Raw genomic sequence first — 20,217 nt, 5'->3', positions numbered from 1 at the left:
AGCAACTACCTTGCCTCTGCCTCCCTCTCACTCATTCAAAAGCAGGCCGTTGGTGCACTGGAGAAATTAGGAATTAGCGTTGCAGCCTCTAGCAGCCTCTAACGACATAAGCATGGCACACACACACAAACACAATGGGAAGCGCTGACTTCACTGCTTGTGTCAACAGGGCAACTTGTTTATTGCCTCCAAAATTAATTGTTTTATTTGCCCTCTGTGCATTCGTGGACAGCAGTTCTTAGTGCTTACTACACAATGGATCTTCTCCAGAGGTGCACTTTCATCAAATTGAACTGCTGGAATTGAATTTTATGTGTCATCATGGTGCCTGTGACTGGTTATTGTTACTGCATGGTAGCGTATTTGTGTGTGTGTGTGTGTGTGTGTGTGTGTGTGTGTGTGTGTGTGTTTGTGTGTGTGTGTGTGTGTGTGTGCGTGCGCGCGTGTGCGTGTGTGTACTGTATGTTCGGGGGAGGGCTATGTGACAGGACTCAAAGTGACTGCTGCGTAGGCAACCTGGCCTGTGGTCTTGTTGGCTCTGTAGGACTGTGTTGGCATGGCCACGAACATGCTTTAACATGCACTGAAACCCAGTGAAGCTCGGCGAATCTCCTATAACAGCAGCAGATGTCACAATAGTGGTCAATGAATGCATACTATTATTGATATTGAAAATGTTTCTATACATTCAATGTATAAATGTAACGATTATCTCTATCAACACTATTTTCCAGTAACATATAACCATAAAGTGTCACACCTCTGCATCAAATCCATTTTCTTATGTACCGTATAGCTTACTCTTTGTATTCTCTTGTGTGCGTACACTTTAATAAGTGATATACTGAGAGCCCATGAAACTTAAATAGTATTCAAGGTACAGTATTATGACAGGGCCTGAGGTTGACCAAATATAACATATTATAATTTTTATATATTAATGTGAATTCAGCTGTAATATCTGAAAAAAATAAACAGAATACTTGGTTGTTTACATATTTGTTTCCTCTTTGTTTATCTGTAGCTGGACAACCTGGACGAACAGGCTGCACAGATCAGGAGAGAACTGGATGGACGTCTTCAGATGGCTGATCAGATTGCCAGGGTGAGTCAGACATAGCAAATGGGCCCATATGAAAGAGTAGAGTCTGATTTATACTTGATTGTGTGCCGATGGCGTGGACCGAAAATAGCCGAAAGAAGCTCACAACGCATCACGGTGTGACACATTTTCGGCTATTTTCGGAGTGCAACACTGGCACACAAATAAATTTAAATCGAGCCAAATGCTCTAACACGTTGATGTGTTAGATATCTCATACTGAGTGAAACATACTGTGCAAGATTTTAGGATTTGTAATCACACTGAATATGTAAGTGATAATGTGCTGGGAGCAAGTCCGTTTTGGGAAAATAACCACATGACGGGGGTGCACATCAGTCTATTTACAATACCTGTACTTACTCACCTTAAGTACAGGTGACTTCCTCACACTGACTTCCTCACATTGCATTATTCTGCTTGTACCATGGCTAACTTGGGATGTCTGCATAATTGCCAAAAATGTTTTACCATATAAACGGTTCTCATTCATTCTTTCAATGTAGCTACAGTAAAGTATTGTTGTCACCAGGTTGCTAATTATGAACCAGACTACTTCCTAGATATACTGTACATTGTATGGTGTATTATGGTGTGTACATTGATATTTCATCTATACTCATTCAGCAGTGTTAATGACTGTTAATGGCACTTAAAAACAGACAATTAATGTAACCCCATGTGACACGTCTCAACCAATCAGAATAGCGTATTTGCTGCTGGTGGTCTGTTATCTTTCGACCCCGTTGGTAGAATAAATACATACGAACCGTTCGCTGTGCATTGTTGCAAAAGCTTTAAATTCTTTCTGGTTCCTCGCAGGGTGGCAAGTTCCCCAAATTTGTGACCAAAGAGATGGAGGGCATGTACATTGAGGAGCTGAAGGCCTCCGTCAACCAGCTTATGGCTAACCTGGAGAGCATGCCCGTGTCCAAAGGAGGGGAGTTCAAACTTCAGAAGCTGAAACGGGGGCACAACACGTCTATCATAGACATGGGCCAGGAGGATGAGAACACACTGTCAAAGTCCGACGTGGTGCTCTCCTTCACTCTGGAGGTAAACCAGCACATACAAGGAATGAAAACCACCCTATAGGATTTTGGTATTTTACCATTTTCATAGGCTGTAAAATCTAGTGTTAATTAAACTCTGGTACACATTTTAACACTCTCAGAATGAGAGTGAATTAACAGTGTAGTGTTTGTTATTCCATGGTCTAATAATGGAATTTTAGCAATGCTCAGAGGCAGGAAAGACAAATAAATGGACGCTCTACAGCCCCTTAGTGTAAGATGTGCATAAATCAGGCTTCATAAATCATGGCTGTCACAGGCCACCTCCCTGCTCCAGACTAAGTATAGGAACAGACAGCAGAGCTGCTCGGAGGTCTGAACAGAAGGTATGAGAGTATACCACACACACACACACACACACACACACACACACACACACACACACACACACACACACACACACACACACACACACACACACACACACAGGAAAAACCTTTCACTGGCTCCTTAGCACAGGGAAGGGAACGTGAGTCATCTTCGTTATCACTTATCAGCTTGTCTGGAATGAGCTATCACCAGGGAAGCATGGAAACATCTCACTTCTTGCATTACGATGCAGCGCTGTTTAAGACTCACAAAGAACATAACATGTATGAGGAATGAGGAACGCATTTCGGAGGTGTGCACCATTACACATCACACTATACTGAGATGATTTGCACTCCTCTAATCCAATTGTGACAACTATGGTTTTGTGCAGTGGTGGACGGTAACAAATATTGTACTTTTGACTCCACTACATTTCTAGGAAGGGGGAAAGCACGTTAAGAATTAACCACTTAAGCCCTATTTCTAATACAGTGAAAATAGCAGATCTGCAAGCTTGTGCTTGTAGATCAGATATTTTCACTATTATTGAAATTTAAGTAAAATCTTTAAGTAAAAATAGTTGATGCGTCATTCATACAGATTGATAACTTTATTCACAGTTAAAATGTATCGTTGTGTAATATTCACATTGATTCTGTGTGGAAGTACCCATGACACAAACGACAATATATTTGATGTAAGAACCTTTACAGAGTACATTTAAAAGGAACCAAATTGACCATTTCATTTGTATTCTCTGAGTTCAGAAAGGGATCTATGAAATCACAGAAAAAGGTCCCGCACACTGTCTGGAACTTGCAAAAAAGGATGCTCTTTGCATAAAGGAGCATCCTTTCTGAACATTTGGTCATTCCTGGCTGTCCTATACGCACCTGTCACCCAACCTTTGAGGTGTGCATCGGCCTCTTCTTAAAAGTTTTTTCTCTGAGTTAAAATTCATCTCATGAAATTAAAGAAATTCTTTTTTTTCCTGGTAGGTGGTGATCATGGAGGTGGTGGGGCTTAAGTCATTGGCCCCCAACAGGATTGTGTACTGCACCATGGAGGTGGAGGGAGGGGAGAAGCTCCAGACAGACCAAGCAGAAGCCTCCAAGCCAACGTAAGGCCCTGGACATTGTCATTATGTCATTTAATGTCATTTTATTTTGCTCACTGATATCATAGTCATACTCTTAAAAGGATCCCTGGCTAAGAAGCTTTCACACAATAGGGACCGCTCCCGTCACAAGTTGATGATGTCATTTGTCCATGTGTGGTCCAGCCATAGAGTTATAATATATCTAGAGGGCGGATTGCCCCGCCCCCAGCTATTCATTTCTATGAAAGTTGCTCAGTGGCCAAATACATATCAATTTGGGGGTCCTTGGCACGAAAAGGTTTGACAACTGTAAACAGTAGCACCAAAAACACGCTGCACAGTCCAGCTGTGTGAGCCAGGGTCAGAGCCAAGCCCCCAGAGCCACGCTAGAACAGTGAAGCGGCCGTCGCCTGGTGGTCAGAATGCAGGACTTCCGCATTTGAAATACGCATGCTTCTACAGTTTGAAACCCTAGCGCGCCTGCTCGGTGCTCAAGACTTCCGCATTTGGGCACCCAAATTTGGTGCCCAAATGCGGAAGTAGAGGTACTTCCGGGTGCTTCAAACGCCAGTGAGCAACTTTCATTGAAATGAATAGCTGGGGGCGGGGCAGTCCGCCCTCTAGATGTATTATAATTCTATGGTCAGAGCCCACACGGAGGGAGAGAGCGAGAGATAGAGAGAGCAAAAGAGATCTCCATCTCACTGCTGCTGAAAGACGATTGTAATAGGATATGGATTATCTGACTCGTGATTATTAATTATAAGGAGGCAAGGTAGTTGTGTGTCTGAGGTAATGGCAGCTAGCATAGCAGTCTCCTCATCTCCATTAATGACAACATTTTCCGAGGTCGAATGAGGCCAATTGCATCCCAGATGCCCTTCTGAATGGCTGTCAATATTTCCTCATTCATAAAATTGCTCTGAAAGTGACCAAAACGATATCATTTTACAGCTGTCGTTGTCATTATAGTTGTGGTGTGGACTCTGCCATCCACTTCAGTTAGAACGATTTTTAAAACCACATATTCGTAGTTATCATAATAGTAATAGTGCTTGGTGTGAATACCTTGGGAGGTAGGCTAGGCAATTACTGGCTGGATTTTATGGTGAACTATATCATTCACCATTGTCTTTGTTATAGTTGTGGTGTGGACTTTGCTATCCACTTGAGTTTTAAAACTGTATCTTATAGTTATAGTGCTTGGTGTGAATGGCCCTTTACACATGGTATTATACAGAAAGTCATGATATATTGAACTGGGTGACTTTCTGGCAGTATATTATGCTGAGAGAGTACATAAAGGTTAAAAGGATGGCTGGATAACTAATTGAAAAGTGAAAAGCTTTGTGAGGTTGTGTAGAGAGGTTAAGTAACAAAAGGCAAAGCGTGCAGATTAGAAGTTTTCCTCAGCATTAATATTCAGCATTGGCAGGAATCATTAGCTTACATAAGAAATAATTCTACCCAATTTGGCAAAATACTGCTTCTGGCGTCACCAAATTCAATAAGTCACTAATGTCTGTGTAACAATGAATACAAACAATACTAACACATTTATTTGTCATTAATGCCAAAGTAGTTGCCTTCAGTTGCCATCCAACAGTGACTTTGAGGGTGAACTTATAAGTGACAACCCATCTGTTGATGATCTGGGGAACCCCAGGGCTCGTTGAGGGGTTCTGATCTGGCTCCGCAGTCAAAGTTTAATGTAACTCATTTGAATTCACTTTACATTTTAAAATTACAATTATAATAAAAAAAAAAAAAAATATATATATATATATATATATATATATATATATATATATATATATATATATATATATATATATATATATATATATATATATATATATATATATATATATATATATATATATACACATCACCTGGCATCATTTGGCAATTTGGGGGTCCATATAAAAACATTTGGAAAGCCCTGGCCTAAGGAACAATGCTTGACTTATTTTGCTGGTTACTGGTGCTATATGAGCTGACTAGAAAAAAAACTCTATTGTATGTGGCGATGTCAAGTTAGCTAGTTGACCAAGTTTCATTTACCCATTGAATGGGTCATGTTAGCTATCATTGCAGCAACTGAGAGACTTGTCAGGAGTCAGGACCCACCCATGCCCATTTGGTTCCATTTGTACGCTCTCAGTTACATTACTTTTTTGTTCACTGAGTTACAAAGGGTCCATTTGGTTCAATTTGAACACTGACACTCTCAGAATTAAATGAACACTCAGAATTTGACAGTGTATGTAGAAATCCCACGGGGTAAGTGAACATTCACTGTGTAGGTTTTTCATTATAACTGTTTGAGTCGATCATGATTCATACCCGCAGACTCACACATCTTTTTCTACAGATTATTTCTGACTCAAGTGATCCATGTAAAACATTTCATTGTCTAATCCTCCAGTCTATTATTTTGTAGGATATTACTCGCTACAGTCTTTTGAAAGCCCCTACAGTTGCCTCATGTGAAATCAATGGAATTAATTTCTGGAAATAATATCCTGACGAAAGCTCATGTTTTCTTTGACTCCTGTGTCTACAGTTTTTCTGTATTTTTTTTGGAGGGGGGGAGGGGGCTACTACAATAGATTATATAAATGCTTGCATCATAGAGTTATTTTAAGGTCCAGCGTCCTTCTCTTATGCACCTAATTCAAGTACCCTCTTATAAGGAGAGTAGGAGAGATGGAGAGATACATACAGAGAGAGATAGAGGGAGAGATTGACGGAGAGTGATTGGGTGGGAGGGGTCTAAGCCAGATGCATACTTTGTTGCACGACGGTGTTGCACGTCGGATATATAGCCGACCTACAAGCTCACAGCGCGTCATGGATGTGACACGCTGTGAGCTTGTAGGTCTGCTGTTTTCGGCGCTCGCCACTATTGTGCGACAGAGCATAAATTAAGGCTTAAAGTAGGTAATGTTATGTGAAGGACAGATGCTGCTGCTTCTTCTGCACCACCTCTGAGATGAGCCTGCCAGGAAGGAAGACTAGAATAGCGGATACAGTAGGAATGGATCTGGACAGAGCCCCCCACTGAAACTCCTGGGAATTACAAGCATGTTTGGCTACTGGTCACTGCATGCACGCACGCACGCACGCACGCACGCACGCACGCACGCACGCACGCACGCACGCAGAGCTACAGGCAGGAAATAAAGAGATTGTGTGGGTTTTGGGGACAGGGTGGATATATACGGGTTGGGTGGGGTTGTGGTATTGTAATTTTTTGTGGTATTGACATTTTTTTACCCAGAATTTTATTTTGTATAAAAAAAGTATTTTAAGTATTTTCGCCCATCTCTGGACATGTCTAGGCAACAATATCAGTTGTTTTTTATATAATTATATACTCATATAAATGTACATTGTAAATGTCTAACTAGCTCTATTTGCAATAGTTTGAACCCTGCTACCGTTAAATGTGAAATTAAATGTACACTTATTGATGATATAGGTGTCCCTCTGTGTTTATAGGGATCTTGGGAGAGTTTACTAGGGTGGATATTCCACTCCTGACATTACAGTTTTGAAAAAACATGTATAACATATTTATTGTTAATGAGAATGCCAAATTAAAACATAATGTGCTATTTTCCCCACATTATTTGAATTCCCAGCATATTTATTTATATTTACTGTCGGCCTTCTTTAATGTTTGTACAGTGTCTGTCTGTGAATACATTACAGTGGAGCCAGGCTCTACACTGGCTGACATCACTCTTATCCAATTCTAACAGCTTTGGTGTAGTGTTGCATGTATCAGGACTATAGTTAGCACTGCCATTACATCACATTACAAGGTGTGATTTTCAACCATCGTTATCTCCCTATCGACATACACATCCACAAAATGTGGATACTGATTAGTGTTGTTATTCTAGAAGGTAATGACAGAACTTGGATGTTCTAGTAAGCCTTTAAAACTTGAGTATGGTCTTTACTGGCTGAAGTTAGCATTTGATAGAATGTGATTATTATTTTTATTTGTATTTATTTTATTTGTATTTATTTTATTTTATTTTATTTTATTTTATTTTATTTTATTTTATTTTATTTTATTTATTTATTTTGTTTGTCTATTTATGATTTAGTTTTATAGACAGTGGGACAATATTTGAGAATATTAGAGAACATTAGAACTGCATGCTCACAGGAGCTTTAGGTGGACTGCACTGCCCCATCCATTAGCAGATGTTGGCGATGATTTGATCCACAAGGTCACCTTCAATCCATAATAATGGTTCCATCTGAAACCAGCACAGTCCACCAGAGAGCCACTGCCTTCATATAAACAGTGGCTATATTCTGATTCTAAAATGTCAAGTCCCCCCCCCCCATATAATTTTCATACTGTTCATGCTCCATTGCAATGGTACAGTTTACTCAGAAAAAACATAAGAAGGTAATATTGTGAGGCCATATACTGACTAGATTACTAGACCTTAGGACATTTTTTTTTCAGTCTTCCTAAGAGCATCCCTAGTGCATTGGTTCTCAAAGTGGGGTCCAGGGACCCCTAAGGGTCCTTGGGGGGGTTCCAGGTGGTCCCCAGCTAAATGTGTTAATACAGCATAACAATCATTTTAACCGCTTTATCCATTTATTCATTGGCTATTAAAAAATAGCAGATCTACAAGCTCACAGCGTGTCACTTCGTACATCTGCTATTTTAAAAAAAAACACAAATCTTCTCTACTGGGGGTCCCTGGCACAAAACATTTTCCGATGGGGGTCCGTGGCCAAATATATATCAATTTGGAGGTCCTTGACACGAAAAAGTTTGAGAACTACTGTACTGCCCTAGTGGGAAGAATAACAGGAACAGAAGGAGAAGAAGATGACATGTTTATTCTCTGTGCACCATATGTCTTTCTTATGTCTGCGTATTCTCTCTCTCATAATTCACACTTTTATGCTCGTCAAAAATAACAGAAGACGTGTTTACCGCTTGTTATTTTGGAAGGTGATACAGAGAGAAAGACTGTTGGATCCCAGCCAGCTTTTATCAACCTCACAGGAGTTAATGCTGTCCAGTGCTTGCTGGAGATATTCCAAGCTGAAGGATGCTGTCCCGGCAGGCTGCATTATGGAAGCTAACCTCCCGAGTGGCTTTTTGTTTTTTGTTTTTCAGTTGGGGAACCCAAGGGGACTTCACCACTACACACCCTCTGCCTGGTGTCAAGGTGAAGTTCTTTACAGAGAGTACAGGAGTGCTGGCATTGGAAGACAAAGAGCTTGGCAGGGTAATCAACTCTCTTATTTAACTCCATTAACCCTGGCATCCCTGTTTTGGGCATGTCATTATTATTTTTAACATTATTTATTTATTTTTGCGTGCGTGTGTGTTTGTATACTGTATATTTGGTCATGTATGCACTACAGAGCAAGTAAAACCTGATATATCCATCCATCAGTTTTTCCTGAGTTGGAACATGCCTTACTTGCGGCACAGTGACAGCAAGAAGAATGGTTCTTGGGGGAAGGGCTTCTCAGTGTATTCAATCAATAATTATGCATGGGTGTAACAGAGTTGGGTAAACGTCAATGAAGAAGAAATGCTATCCTTCATCTCAGCCTAAAAGGAGCATGGAGTCCTTGCATATGCATGCGAATGGCACTAATACTGCAGCGTTTCCAGGAAACAGATACACGTCGTTGCTGTCGGGCAGAAACGAAACCCGACTTCAACTTTTCATGTTTTTTCGTAAATGAATGCCCTACTGTTCTTTGTCGTACCACAGTGTCACAGAAAAGTAGCAAAAAATAGCCGATCTACAAGCTCACAATGCGTTGCTTCGCGATGCGTTGTGAGCTTGAAGATCGGCTATTTTTGGTATTTACATTTTTTATAAATGTTGAACCAATTCAAAGTATTAAAATGAGTGACAAAATAATAACTCCACTGGATCCATAGGAACACAGGTTATATTTGAACACTCCTTGAAAAGTAGTGATTTTGAACATTCAAGGTTTCCACAAGATAACGATGATGTGTTGAGCAGTGAAGAACACAGAACACATTCTGCAATCCAAATTCATTTATCTCACATGCTGCAAAGCCCCTCCCTCACCACCTGTTCTAAACTAGGCAGGTCTCACCTGGGAGCTGGCCTAAAGAGCCAAACCGTCTCTTCATCTCTCTCTCTCTCTCTCTCTCTCTCTCTCTCTCTCTCTCTCTCTCTCTCTCTCTCTCTCTCTCTCTCTATCACAGATGCACGCACGCACGCATACGCACGCACAGATCGAGCCATCAATTACGCTTACAGAGCGTACCCATTTTTCCAGTATTTTCATTCAGTGTAATTAGCTTGATATGTTTACTGTACCTCTAGACACTTTTAGATCTCGAAGTCTACTCTGTCCTCGTTCCGGTGTCTCTGTGGATGCTGATGCTTTGAGTTTAGGTCCAGCCAGAATCCCCAGTGACTCCTCTAACCTTGTGTGTCCTGGTTTCCACGCGGTGGTGGAGAATGCAGGTCTGCTCTCTAACAGCGACCCTGAGCCTCCTGTGTTCAGTCACTTGGACGGGATTCAGAGATAACCTCTTTTGAATATGGGCCAGTAACAACAGGCCCATGTGAACGCATCCAATTTCCTAGCAAACGATTTCCTGTGTCCTGATTTAAACCACACGCCCTCTGCGTATTAATTATTCAAATATGATGGAGCAGGAAAGATTCCTGCGTCCTCCACTCTGCTCGTAAAAAAAACCAAGACTTGCAGACGGTTGTCCGACTGTTGGTTTTGGGAGGTGGTGTCACTGGTCGGGGGCTTAATGTCATTCTTTGTCACATGGTGGTATCGCTCGCCGTGTGTCAAAAATAATAACAGATATTCAATGATGTTAACTTATAGATAGCGACCGACACTGTTCTAAGGATACATTAAGCATTACTCAGTAACGAGAGATCAGAGCTCCTCTTCTGAGCAAATTTAAATGCTCCTCCGATTCTCTACACACTGACTAACACAATCTCACATGTCTCACACATACAGTCCGTACGTAGGTGTGCGAGCATGAGAGTGTTAAGAGGTCTTATGGAATGCTGTCAGTTATTGCTGAATATTATATTACACAGATCCATGTCAGCGTAACCACTTAACCACATGTTGTGAGCTTGTACATCTGCTACGTATTGCCCAAAATAGGGACGCCAGGGTTAATGTTGTTTATACAACCCATAGGATACCATGATGTTGCTGTTGGGTGGAAACCTTGTATCTAGATATTTCAAATTTGTATGTTTTTTCATAAATGAATGCCCTACTTTATCGTACAACAGTGTCTAACAAAAGTAGCAAAAATTGCTATTTACAAGATGGGACACGTTGTGAGCTTGTGGCTATTAGGCTATTTTTGCTATTTCAGACAAATTGTGAAAGTGTAAGCGGTTGAGCATGTCGGTGGATTTTATAAATGTTGAACTCATGTAAAGTAAAAGAAGAGCTTGTGACTAAATAGTAACTGCACTGGACCCATTGGAATGCAGGTTATTTTTGTCCATTTCCTCAAACGTAATGGTTTTGGACGCACAAGGTTTCTGCCCGACCGCGACCATGAGCAGCGCATCCAACATCAGGCTCATGACAGCATTCTAGAGCCCCGAGTCTCCAGTCTCTGAGGTGCTAAATTGTGCCATCTGTTTGATTTGAGTGCAGGTCGTCCTTCACCCGACTCCTAACAGCCCCAAGCAGTCGGAGCTGCACAAGATGACTCTGACCAAGGCCTGCCCCGACCACGATCTCAAGATCAAACTTGTCTGTCGCATGGACAAACCACAGAACATGAAACACTGTGGGTAAGAGACTGGAAGCTTCTCTCTCTCTCTCTCTAAGCCAGTGGCGCTCTCTCTGCCAAGTCTCTGTGTGCTTATTATTTTTCGTGTATTTCTTATAGAACAGCAGCCCCTTCAGCTGCTTGGCCTAATTTCTAGGCACATACCATGGAAAAATACTATGAAGTTTCCCTGCTCCCCCTGGTGGACGCCAATGTATATTTTAGGGTTTTTATTAAGTCAGGATTTGAAGTGTAACTGCAATTATTGACAACAGTGATGGAACATGTATGTTTTCCATTATAAATATTTTTTCACAATAGTTTAAAAGTTTTGTTATGTTTATTACTGTCAAGCTGAGCTATATAACAATGCAAACAAATATATATATACTGTTGCTGTATACCAATTATGGTCATGGTTCATCACATGTATTTTCTTCTTTTTCTTTTTTTTTAGATATGAAATATGGCATGGGTTTAGTGTACTGACTTGTTTTGCACAATGTTCTTTGACAGGTACCTGTGGGCTTTTGGGAAGAATGTTTGGAAGCGCTGGAAGAAGCGTTTCTTTGTCCTGGTACAGGTGGGTTTGATCCGAGATCCAATGGCGAAATTGAGCATGGTAGAACAAACAAACAAACAGACAAACAAACCTTCTGCAGCCTAAATTGGCACCTCAACGAGCGCTGACAATGAACACAAATGGCAGTGTTCGCAGGTGGGAAGCCAGCAGGGCATTGATTGTGTCCCTGTCGCTGCACACTAGCACCAGTTCAGTAGACAGGGGAACTGGAGAAAATAGTGTGGACCTGGGCTGGACCTCTGCACGTGTTATGCTCTCTGAGTGAAACTTCTCACTGTCAGATGAAAAGGGACAGCTGGAGTCTCCATGTGCATCGGAGGAGGATTGTGGTTGTTGTCACCCATCCCAGGCCAACAATGGGGGTTGGCAGTGACAGGAAACACAGTATGCAGTACATTGGGGCAATTGGCAATGTCTAAAATGGGGAGGAAATGAAAACAACAGTAGACTTGGAGTCGTATTTGCTGCCTATATGACTGCATGTATCTACAGTACAGGGAGGCAACTGGATATTGGATATAATCGATTATCTGGTAAATCATATAATTATTAGTCAACATTAGCTTGTGAGCAAAGCCCTCATTTCAATAGAATGTAATGGTGGCCTATATGCCAAGAAGCTTTGTGCAACTATTTTAAATCATGGCCAATCTGTTTTAGGTGAGCCAATACACATTTGCCATGTGTAGCTACAGAGAGAAGAAATCTGAACCACAGGAGTTACTTCAGCTGGATGGGTACACTGTGGATTACACTGACCCCCAGCCAGGTGAGACGGCACACACACACACACGCACGCACGCACGCACGCACGCACGCACACACACACACACACACACACACACACACACACACACACACACACACACACACACACACACACACACACACACAAACACGCGCACACGGGCGCACGCACACACGCACACACATTGCACGCACGCACATAAAAGCAGTCATAATATAACTAGAAAATGACACTTTACTCCTACTTAGGTTTGGATGGTGGCAGGGCCTTCTTCAATGCCGTGAAGGAAGGAGACACTGTGGTCTTTGCCAGCGACGATGAGCAGGACCGCATACTGTGGGTCCAGGCCATGTACCGTGCCACCGGCCAGTCCCACAAGCCCGTCCCACCCACTCAGGTCCAGAAACTCAATTCCAAAGGGGGCGCGTCAGCTCAAATGGACGCTCCCATTTCTCAGTTCTGTAAGTAACCCAGTACACAACACCCGACAGCTATAGACAGAAAACAGACTTCTGTCACAAACCAGTGAAAGCTGTAACCCATAAATGTTGCACGCCACGCGCTCCACACTGCAGTCATAAAACATGCTGGTAGAACTAACACACAAGCACGCCCCCCCCCCCCTCCCCTCCCCCAGTATCCAATGGACTTCCACTCATTTTCACCAGTCACAATGTTTAAAGGTGCAATTCTTTACTACTTCACAAATCTGAGTACAAAAATACTAATCAGCCTCAGAACCGATAGGAATAGAATAAACCAATGAGATAGAGTGGAAACTACATGCGACAATTAAATAGGTCAACAAAACCGAACCGAACATTCAGTGCTGCTGGTGTTTTATGGTAGCTGAATGGAACTTCTTTAACTTAATAACATTGTGCTGCTCTTGCGCTTGTCACAGACCCATCAATAACAGCTCTAGACAGCAGCTGAGTGTCTGGTTCTGAGGTAATCCTCACAATGCTTCTCTTGTCAATGGCGTCCATCTGTCGACTGCTGAGTCAGACTTCTCTGTAGCTTTAACCACTCTGTCACTTTACTTGCACCTTTAAGCAGCCCACAGGTCAGGTAGCAAAAAGTGAAGGTAAGACTGTCTATAGTATAGTGTGGCATCTGTACCGCCTGCTGTTGTTATCCTCTCTTGTGTCCCCCTCATTAAGGAAACAATAATCTTTTTTGCAGAGTAAAAGCCCTAAAGTATGCGGGCAGCAGTTTTCTTGCCTTTACTTATACATTGCAGGTGGCTTGTGACCCATGCTTTAAATGATTTTCTTCTTACATTAGACAGAATGTCAAGTGCAACAAAACACATCTTTCTCCACAATAACACTGGAAAAAACCTATTGATCCTATAGTGTCACATACTACTAAACACTCCACAATAATAGATCCTGCTATTCAAAACAAAACATGAACTTTTTGTGTGCATCTTTTCACTCTTTAGTTAACAAAATATTTATTTTATTTAACTCTAATGACCAACATTTTTGTTTTTAGTTTTTTTTCCTCGAAGGCTTGTAGGATGCATTGTTTTCCCAACATAATTGGCACTGCATAACCACGAAACATAACTCACTATTTGAATAATAATAATAATATAAATAATAATATGAATAATAATAATAATAATAATAACGAAGATACAAATGTTTATTTCATTGTGTGTGTAAAAAAAAACCTGGGCATTGTAATAAAATACTGTGTATTTTAGTTGGGTCAATTAATAAGGTCAATTATCTTACTCAAGAATCTTATCACATAAATTCTTCCATTGATTTATTTGTCTATTATGTGATCGTTCTTGTGGTTAGTTGACTCATTTGATGCCAGCTGTTGCCATTCAACCCTCACCCCCCCCTCACAGTGGGACACAACCTCTGTCTTCCCCTCCCTGAAACATTGTGGCACACCATGCGTACATGTTTCCCCCACCCCTGTGGGCTTGAATGGCACATCAGGGACCATTACATACACACACATCCCCTCCTGACTCTGCTGCAGTGGACCGCTAGGGATTCCAGAAGACTATGAAGGTCCTGAGAGAGAGGTCATGGAAGGCTTCGAGGAAGGACTTTCTGCTACTCTCGCTCGACCGGCCAGATTGAATCTCACTGTAACTATACCCTAGCACTTAGGGGTGTAACGATACATTTTAACAGCGATACGATACGCATCACGATACATGGGCGACGATACGACACATGGAAGATATTGGGTCATTCATGGCGATACGATACGATTCAATGATTTAGAATCGATACAGTAAAGAAATTAAATTAAATCTGTGTGAAACGTGTGGATAGTGCAGGGAAAACATGTATTTGTATGGATATAAATAAGTAAACACAGTGATTCTCTGGCAAATACATGGACATTGTATTTTAACACATATGGACTAACGCGCACCATGACATGAACACCGAGAATACACACATTTATCGATAGACCAAGTGTAGCGATATGGAATGGAAAAGGATTTTTTACGTTTTCTTCTTAAAATTGCTAAATACAATGCACAAGAACTTAGTATCGATACAATTGATTATTTGCATTGCAAAACGATACGATACAAAGTCAAACGATATACGATATGTTGCTGTTTACATATCGATGTACTTCGATTGTCAAAATTAAAATCGATATTTTGATGCAGTTACTGTATCGTTACACCCCTAATAGCACTGTATGAGTCACATATTAGGAGCCTCTATGCTAATATTTTCTTGGACCGTGTCATTTAAAAGGAATGACATGCCCTATACAGTATGTTATTCCCCCCAAAAAAAATTACAAAAAGGATTAAACATGCAGACACACGCCATGAGCTGTAAATTGACTTGTGACAACGATTGCATAAATGTTTTATTTTAACCTATCATGGACCTTCATAGATTATTTCATGAACGAAAAGGGACACTGGCATTCAGCTAACAGTTGAAACGGGAACTCGGTTGTTCTCATGGGGTAAGTGCATGTGCCCGCCAGTGTCTTTTTCATACACAACATAGTAAAACAGCTCTTATGTAAAGATTGACGCACCACCACACCGATCCGGCATACGGAGTAACAGAGTGATACCAGAATCCAGACTTAACCACTTTCAACCTGACATCCTTATTTTGAGCATGTCATTATAGGTGAAAATTGTCCAAAACAATTGCTAATATAGAAGCTCACAACGTGTTGCTATGTGACGAGTTGTGAGCTTGTAGAATATTCTAACAGGGCTTAAGTGGTTAAGTACACTGCAGTAGACTGATGAGGATGTAAATTCCTCTATGTCTCTCTCACTGTGTGTGTGTGTGTGTGTGTGTGTGTGTGTGTGTGTGTGTGTGTGTGTGTGTGTGTGTGTGTGTGTGTGTGTGTGTGTGTGTGTGTGTGTGTGTGTGTGTGTGTGTGTGTGTGTGTGTGTGTGTGTGTGTGTGCGCGCACGCGCTTTTGTGTCCCTCTCTCTGATAAGGATGTAAATTCCTCTCTGTGTGTGTGTGTGTGTGTGTGTGTGTGTGTGTGTGTGTGTGTGTGTGTGTGTGTGTGTGTGTGTGTGTGTGTGTGTGTGTGTGTGTGTGTGTGTGTGTGTGTGTGTGTGCGTGTGCTTTTGTGTGTCTCTCTCTGATAAGGATGTAAATTCCTCTCTGTCTCTCTCTCTCTCTCTCTGTGTGTGTGTGTGTGTGTGTGTGTGTGTGTGTGTGTGTGTGTGTGTGTGTGTGTGTGTGTGTGTGTGTGTGTGTGTGTGTGTGTGTGTGTGTGTGTGTGTGTGTGTGTGTGTGCGTGTGTGTGTGTGTCTTTGTTTGTGTTTGTCTCTTTGTTTGTGTATGTCCAGTTTGTCTCTACCTTCTGTTTCCTGTTTTCATCTCTGTCCTTCCAGCTAATGTAACTTTACACCTGTCAATCAGAGTCGTCCCCCCACATGTTCTCCCACGCCACCACCCACCCACACACTTTGTCATCTTGGTATACATGTAGGTCAGTGGTTCTCAAAATGGGGTCCAGGGACCCTCTGGGTTTCCCTTGGGGCGGTTCCAAATGGACCCTTAGAGGTCTGTAACTTTGAGAGCATACCTTTGTACACTCTCAGAGTTACTGTATTAGGGGTCCTTGATATTAAAAGAGTTTGAGAACCACTAGGTTGTCGTTGTTGTTGTTGTTGTTGTTGTTGTTGTTGTTTTTTAAGTTGTGTTTTTCTTCCTCATGCTTTGCTTGTACCCTCTTCTTCTTCTTGAAGTCAAATGCAGCTGCTAGGTCAGGGTCGTATTGCTAGTCTTTATGTTATTCTGGTTCTGTCCCCTCTTACCCTGCTGTCTTCTAGCTGGACTCAAGGGTAAGTGCTTCCCTGTAGCCGGCAAAGCTCAGATAATCCCCGCCGATTATCTGACAAATGCAACGTGCTTTCTCTCTCTGTCTCTCTCCCCCTGTCCTCTCCCACTCCTCTCAAGTCTCGCTTCATGTCTTAGAAATTTAGTTGATGACCTTTTTATTTTGATCGGCCTCTTCTTATTTGAGGGACCAATGTATTTATATAAAGCATCCATTTTCGCCAAGTTAGGATGCATGTATTTTGATCAGAGTTTTATTATTTGACTCAGCAATGGTTCAAACTTGATATTTTGGATTATTGCATAATTGCCTTCTCTCTTTTATTCATTTGGTGGAAGCACCCCTCAGAGTAAAGCAATATATGATAGTGTATAACGTTAATTGCGGGTACAGATTGGCTACCTCTCAATATAATTGCACTAGTCTCAATATTTTCACTACCTTTGAACATTGCATTAGGAAATTAACAATCCTAATTTATTTCAGAGAGTTGGAAATTAATTGATTACCATGCCCACTCAAATAGCGCCAATTGTGAAATATAGGTGCATTGTAAATTAGTACAACTATGAAGGAGTTATTAAAGTACCATTGACCTTTGAATTCAGTTTATTTTCAATAGCAAATAGCAAAAATAGCAGATCTACAAACTCAAGTTGTGAGCTTGTAGATCAGCCTTTTCCTCTACTAGAAAAATGTATCAGGGCTTAAGTGGTTAATATTGATCATGCTTTACTTCCGAGGGCTCAATTGCTTTTAGTTATTTTTTTTCTGTTTTGCATCGCCTCACGAGAGTTGGCAAATATGTATGTGGAGTATTCTGAATGCCAATGACAAGGAGTAGCTAATGGCTCATTTATACTTTGTCGCACGACTGTGTCGCTCACCACAAAGAAGGGTGAAAATCTCTCCTTTGCGGCGAGCGACGCGTCCGTACGACAAAGTATAAATTTGGCTCAATGCCGCCCCTTCTGACTATAAAATACTCCCGGACCTCCCCCTCCCCCAGTAGATGGGCCTGTAGATAGAGGCTAGACCGGTTGTAGCACCTCCAGGGAGAGATATCATTTTGATTTCTTTTGACTGCCCTTTGATTGCCTGAGCAGGAGAACACCTGTGTCATGTGTCCATGGATTTACAGGAATCGTTACTCATTCACCCCTCATCTCCCAGAGAATGATACAGTTTTGCCTCTGTCGGCTTCATGCTATATACCCATGTACTTGCACTAAATTGTATTGCTACCCTATTAAGGCTAATTCATACTTAGCCGCATGAGCGCATCGCTTGACAAAAAAGACATATTTTCAACTGAAAGAAAAAAAAACATGTCGAGCTCCACACTTTTCTTGGTTGAAAGTAAGTCGTGTTTTGTTGAGCAGCGCGGTCGCGCGGCAAAGTATACATTTGCCAGTACTCTGGTAGTGGTATGCCTGTTAGTGTGCTCTGTAGAGATCATGAATACACATTCAAGTATTGTCAACTTGCAAATACGTAGAGAAAAGGAATGCCAAAAATGATTACATCCACAATTGTAAATGGGTCTGCAGATGTGCATGACATTTGAAAGCACACTGAAATGTCACACAGCATGTGATAATATATAAATGTATGCAATAGGGTTTGTTTGTTCACTTTAGTATTTGAGTCTTTTTTTGTTGACCTTTAGACGATGAAGCCCTAATCAACAAGTTCTCATATGCTATATGATAGTGTGGATTATAAAAAAGTGGTTTATAAAGTCCACTTTTGGGATTCAAACCTCATTTCCTCATTGATGCCAAATAAGACGTAGCCTCCTCTCACTCACTTTATCATAGCCGAGCCTATGATACCCTCTATGATGCCCTCTATTCCACTCTTTATCCTTTATACTTAGTTGCGCGGGTGTCGCACACTGATAATAGCAGATCTACATGCTGAGCCTATAAATCTGCTATTTCCGGTACGCGACCCTGGCGCTCAATCAAGTATAAATCACACCTTAGACGTTCCGTTCCCCCCGGTTGCTGGCCCTGTTCATAGCCCTCTTAACACACACACACCGTGTGCACCTGACTTCGTACCTTCACCCGTACGTCCATCTTCGTCTCTCTGGTCGCCCATTTCCTCACAGTACTTTTCTCACAGGTGTCTTACTTCCCTACTTGATGGCTATCCCACCCACCAGATCTCCTCTCGTCCCTCCACTCTCTCTCATCCAGCTGTGCGCTCATCACGACCGCTCACCGTCAGGCTTCTATCGATGTTTTTAGATCTCATGTCATATCTGTCCTTCTCTTACATATTACACCCCAATGACCCCATATAGTATATACCTGTCTTGACCGCCCCCCCCCCCTCCGCACCCTTAGCCTAACCAATAGCAATCCCCAATATGCACCTGAATGTTCTCTTACGCCTGTCCTTTTCTGAGTAGACGAAAAAAAAGAGTGCTTCAGAGGGAGCACACTTTCCCTTTCCCTGTCAGTAACCTGGAGGCTGTGCGACGTAGCCCCCCCCCCTGCACCCCACACCACCACCCCCACCCCACTCTCCTCCCACACCACCCCTAACATCACTGTCACTCATCTCAATGTCACTCGGGCATGACACCTGTCACTCAGGCCGAGGACATGGCTGCCTTTCTATTGATCTATTCTGAGTCGCCCCGTATACAAAATCGTTCAGTCTCTGACAGTATCCATTATTTAGTGCAGGGCAGCATCAGGAATGATGAATTCTTAACGCGTTAGCAATTCTGTGTTTTTTCTTCTTTTTTTCCCCCCTTCTACTACACCAGGGGAGAGTAGACTATTCTGCCATTGTTTTCATAACCAACCTAACGTATTTATAATTTATGTTTTTTCTTGATTTCTAAACAATTATTATTGAGGTTCATCAAGTTTCACATTATCGCATTATTTTCACATCATAAGTTCCACAAAAAAAAGATATATAAATAAATATGTGTGTATATATATTATATTATATTATATATACATACATATTTTGTAATGAAATACAAATCTTAATGAATCATTTGACAGGACCCAGAATTGGGGGAAAAAGTGCAAACTTTGGATTGATAAGAAGAGCCCTTGTATAATCACTTCTCTGGTCACGCGTTCATGTATAACAAAACAATGTGCTCACAGTAATCCAAGAGCAACTCTTTGTCTTTTTTTTTTTTCTTT

The 20,217-nt window shown here is 41.5% G+C and overlaps 1 protein-coding gene across 3 annotated transcripts in view; it reads left to right on the top strand.

Moving 5' to 3' along the window:
• The window catches only part of LOC311048886 (calcium-dependent secretion activator 1-like), a gene marked incomplete at both ends in the record, with an annotated part of 96,307 nt that overhangs the window by 39,135 nt on the left and 36,955 nt on the right, over positions 1 to 20,217 (top strand). For all 3 annotated transcript variants that reach the window (XM_084062220.1, XM_084062218.1, XM_084062219.1), the window contains 8 exons: positions 1,025 to 1,105; positions 1,925 to 2,158; positions 3,486 to 3,607; positions 8,748 to 8,859; positions 11,276 to 11,415; positions 11,910 to 11,976; positions 12,637 to 12,745; positions 12,973 to 13,185. In XM_084062220.1, coding sequence (XP_083918346.1) covers positions 1,025 to 1,105; positions 1,925 to 2,158; positions 3,486 to 3,607; positions 8,748 to 8,859; positions 11,276 to 11,415; positions 11,910 to 11,976; positions 12,637 to 12,745; positions 12,973 to 13,185 — 1,078 coding nt within the window. The remainder of the gene's footprint in view (positions 1 to 1,024; positions 1,106 to 1,924; positions 2,159 to 3,485; positions 3,608 to 8,747; positions 8,860 to 11,275; positions 11,416 to 11,909; positions 11,977 to 12,636; positions 12,746 to 12,972; positions 13,186 to 20,217) is intronic.

Source organism: Gymnoscopelus microlampas, assembly GCF_963454915.1.
Source record: "Gymnoscopelus microlampas genome assembly, chromosome: 7".
Lineage (NCBI taxonomy): Eukaryota > Metazoa > Chordata > Actinopteri > Myctophiformes > Myctophidae > Gymnoscopelus > Gymnoscopelus microlampas.
The sequence above is the reverse complement of the archived record's forward strand: the minus strand, read 5'-3'. Positions and strand labels throughout refer to the sequence as shown.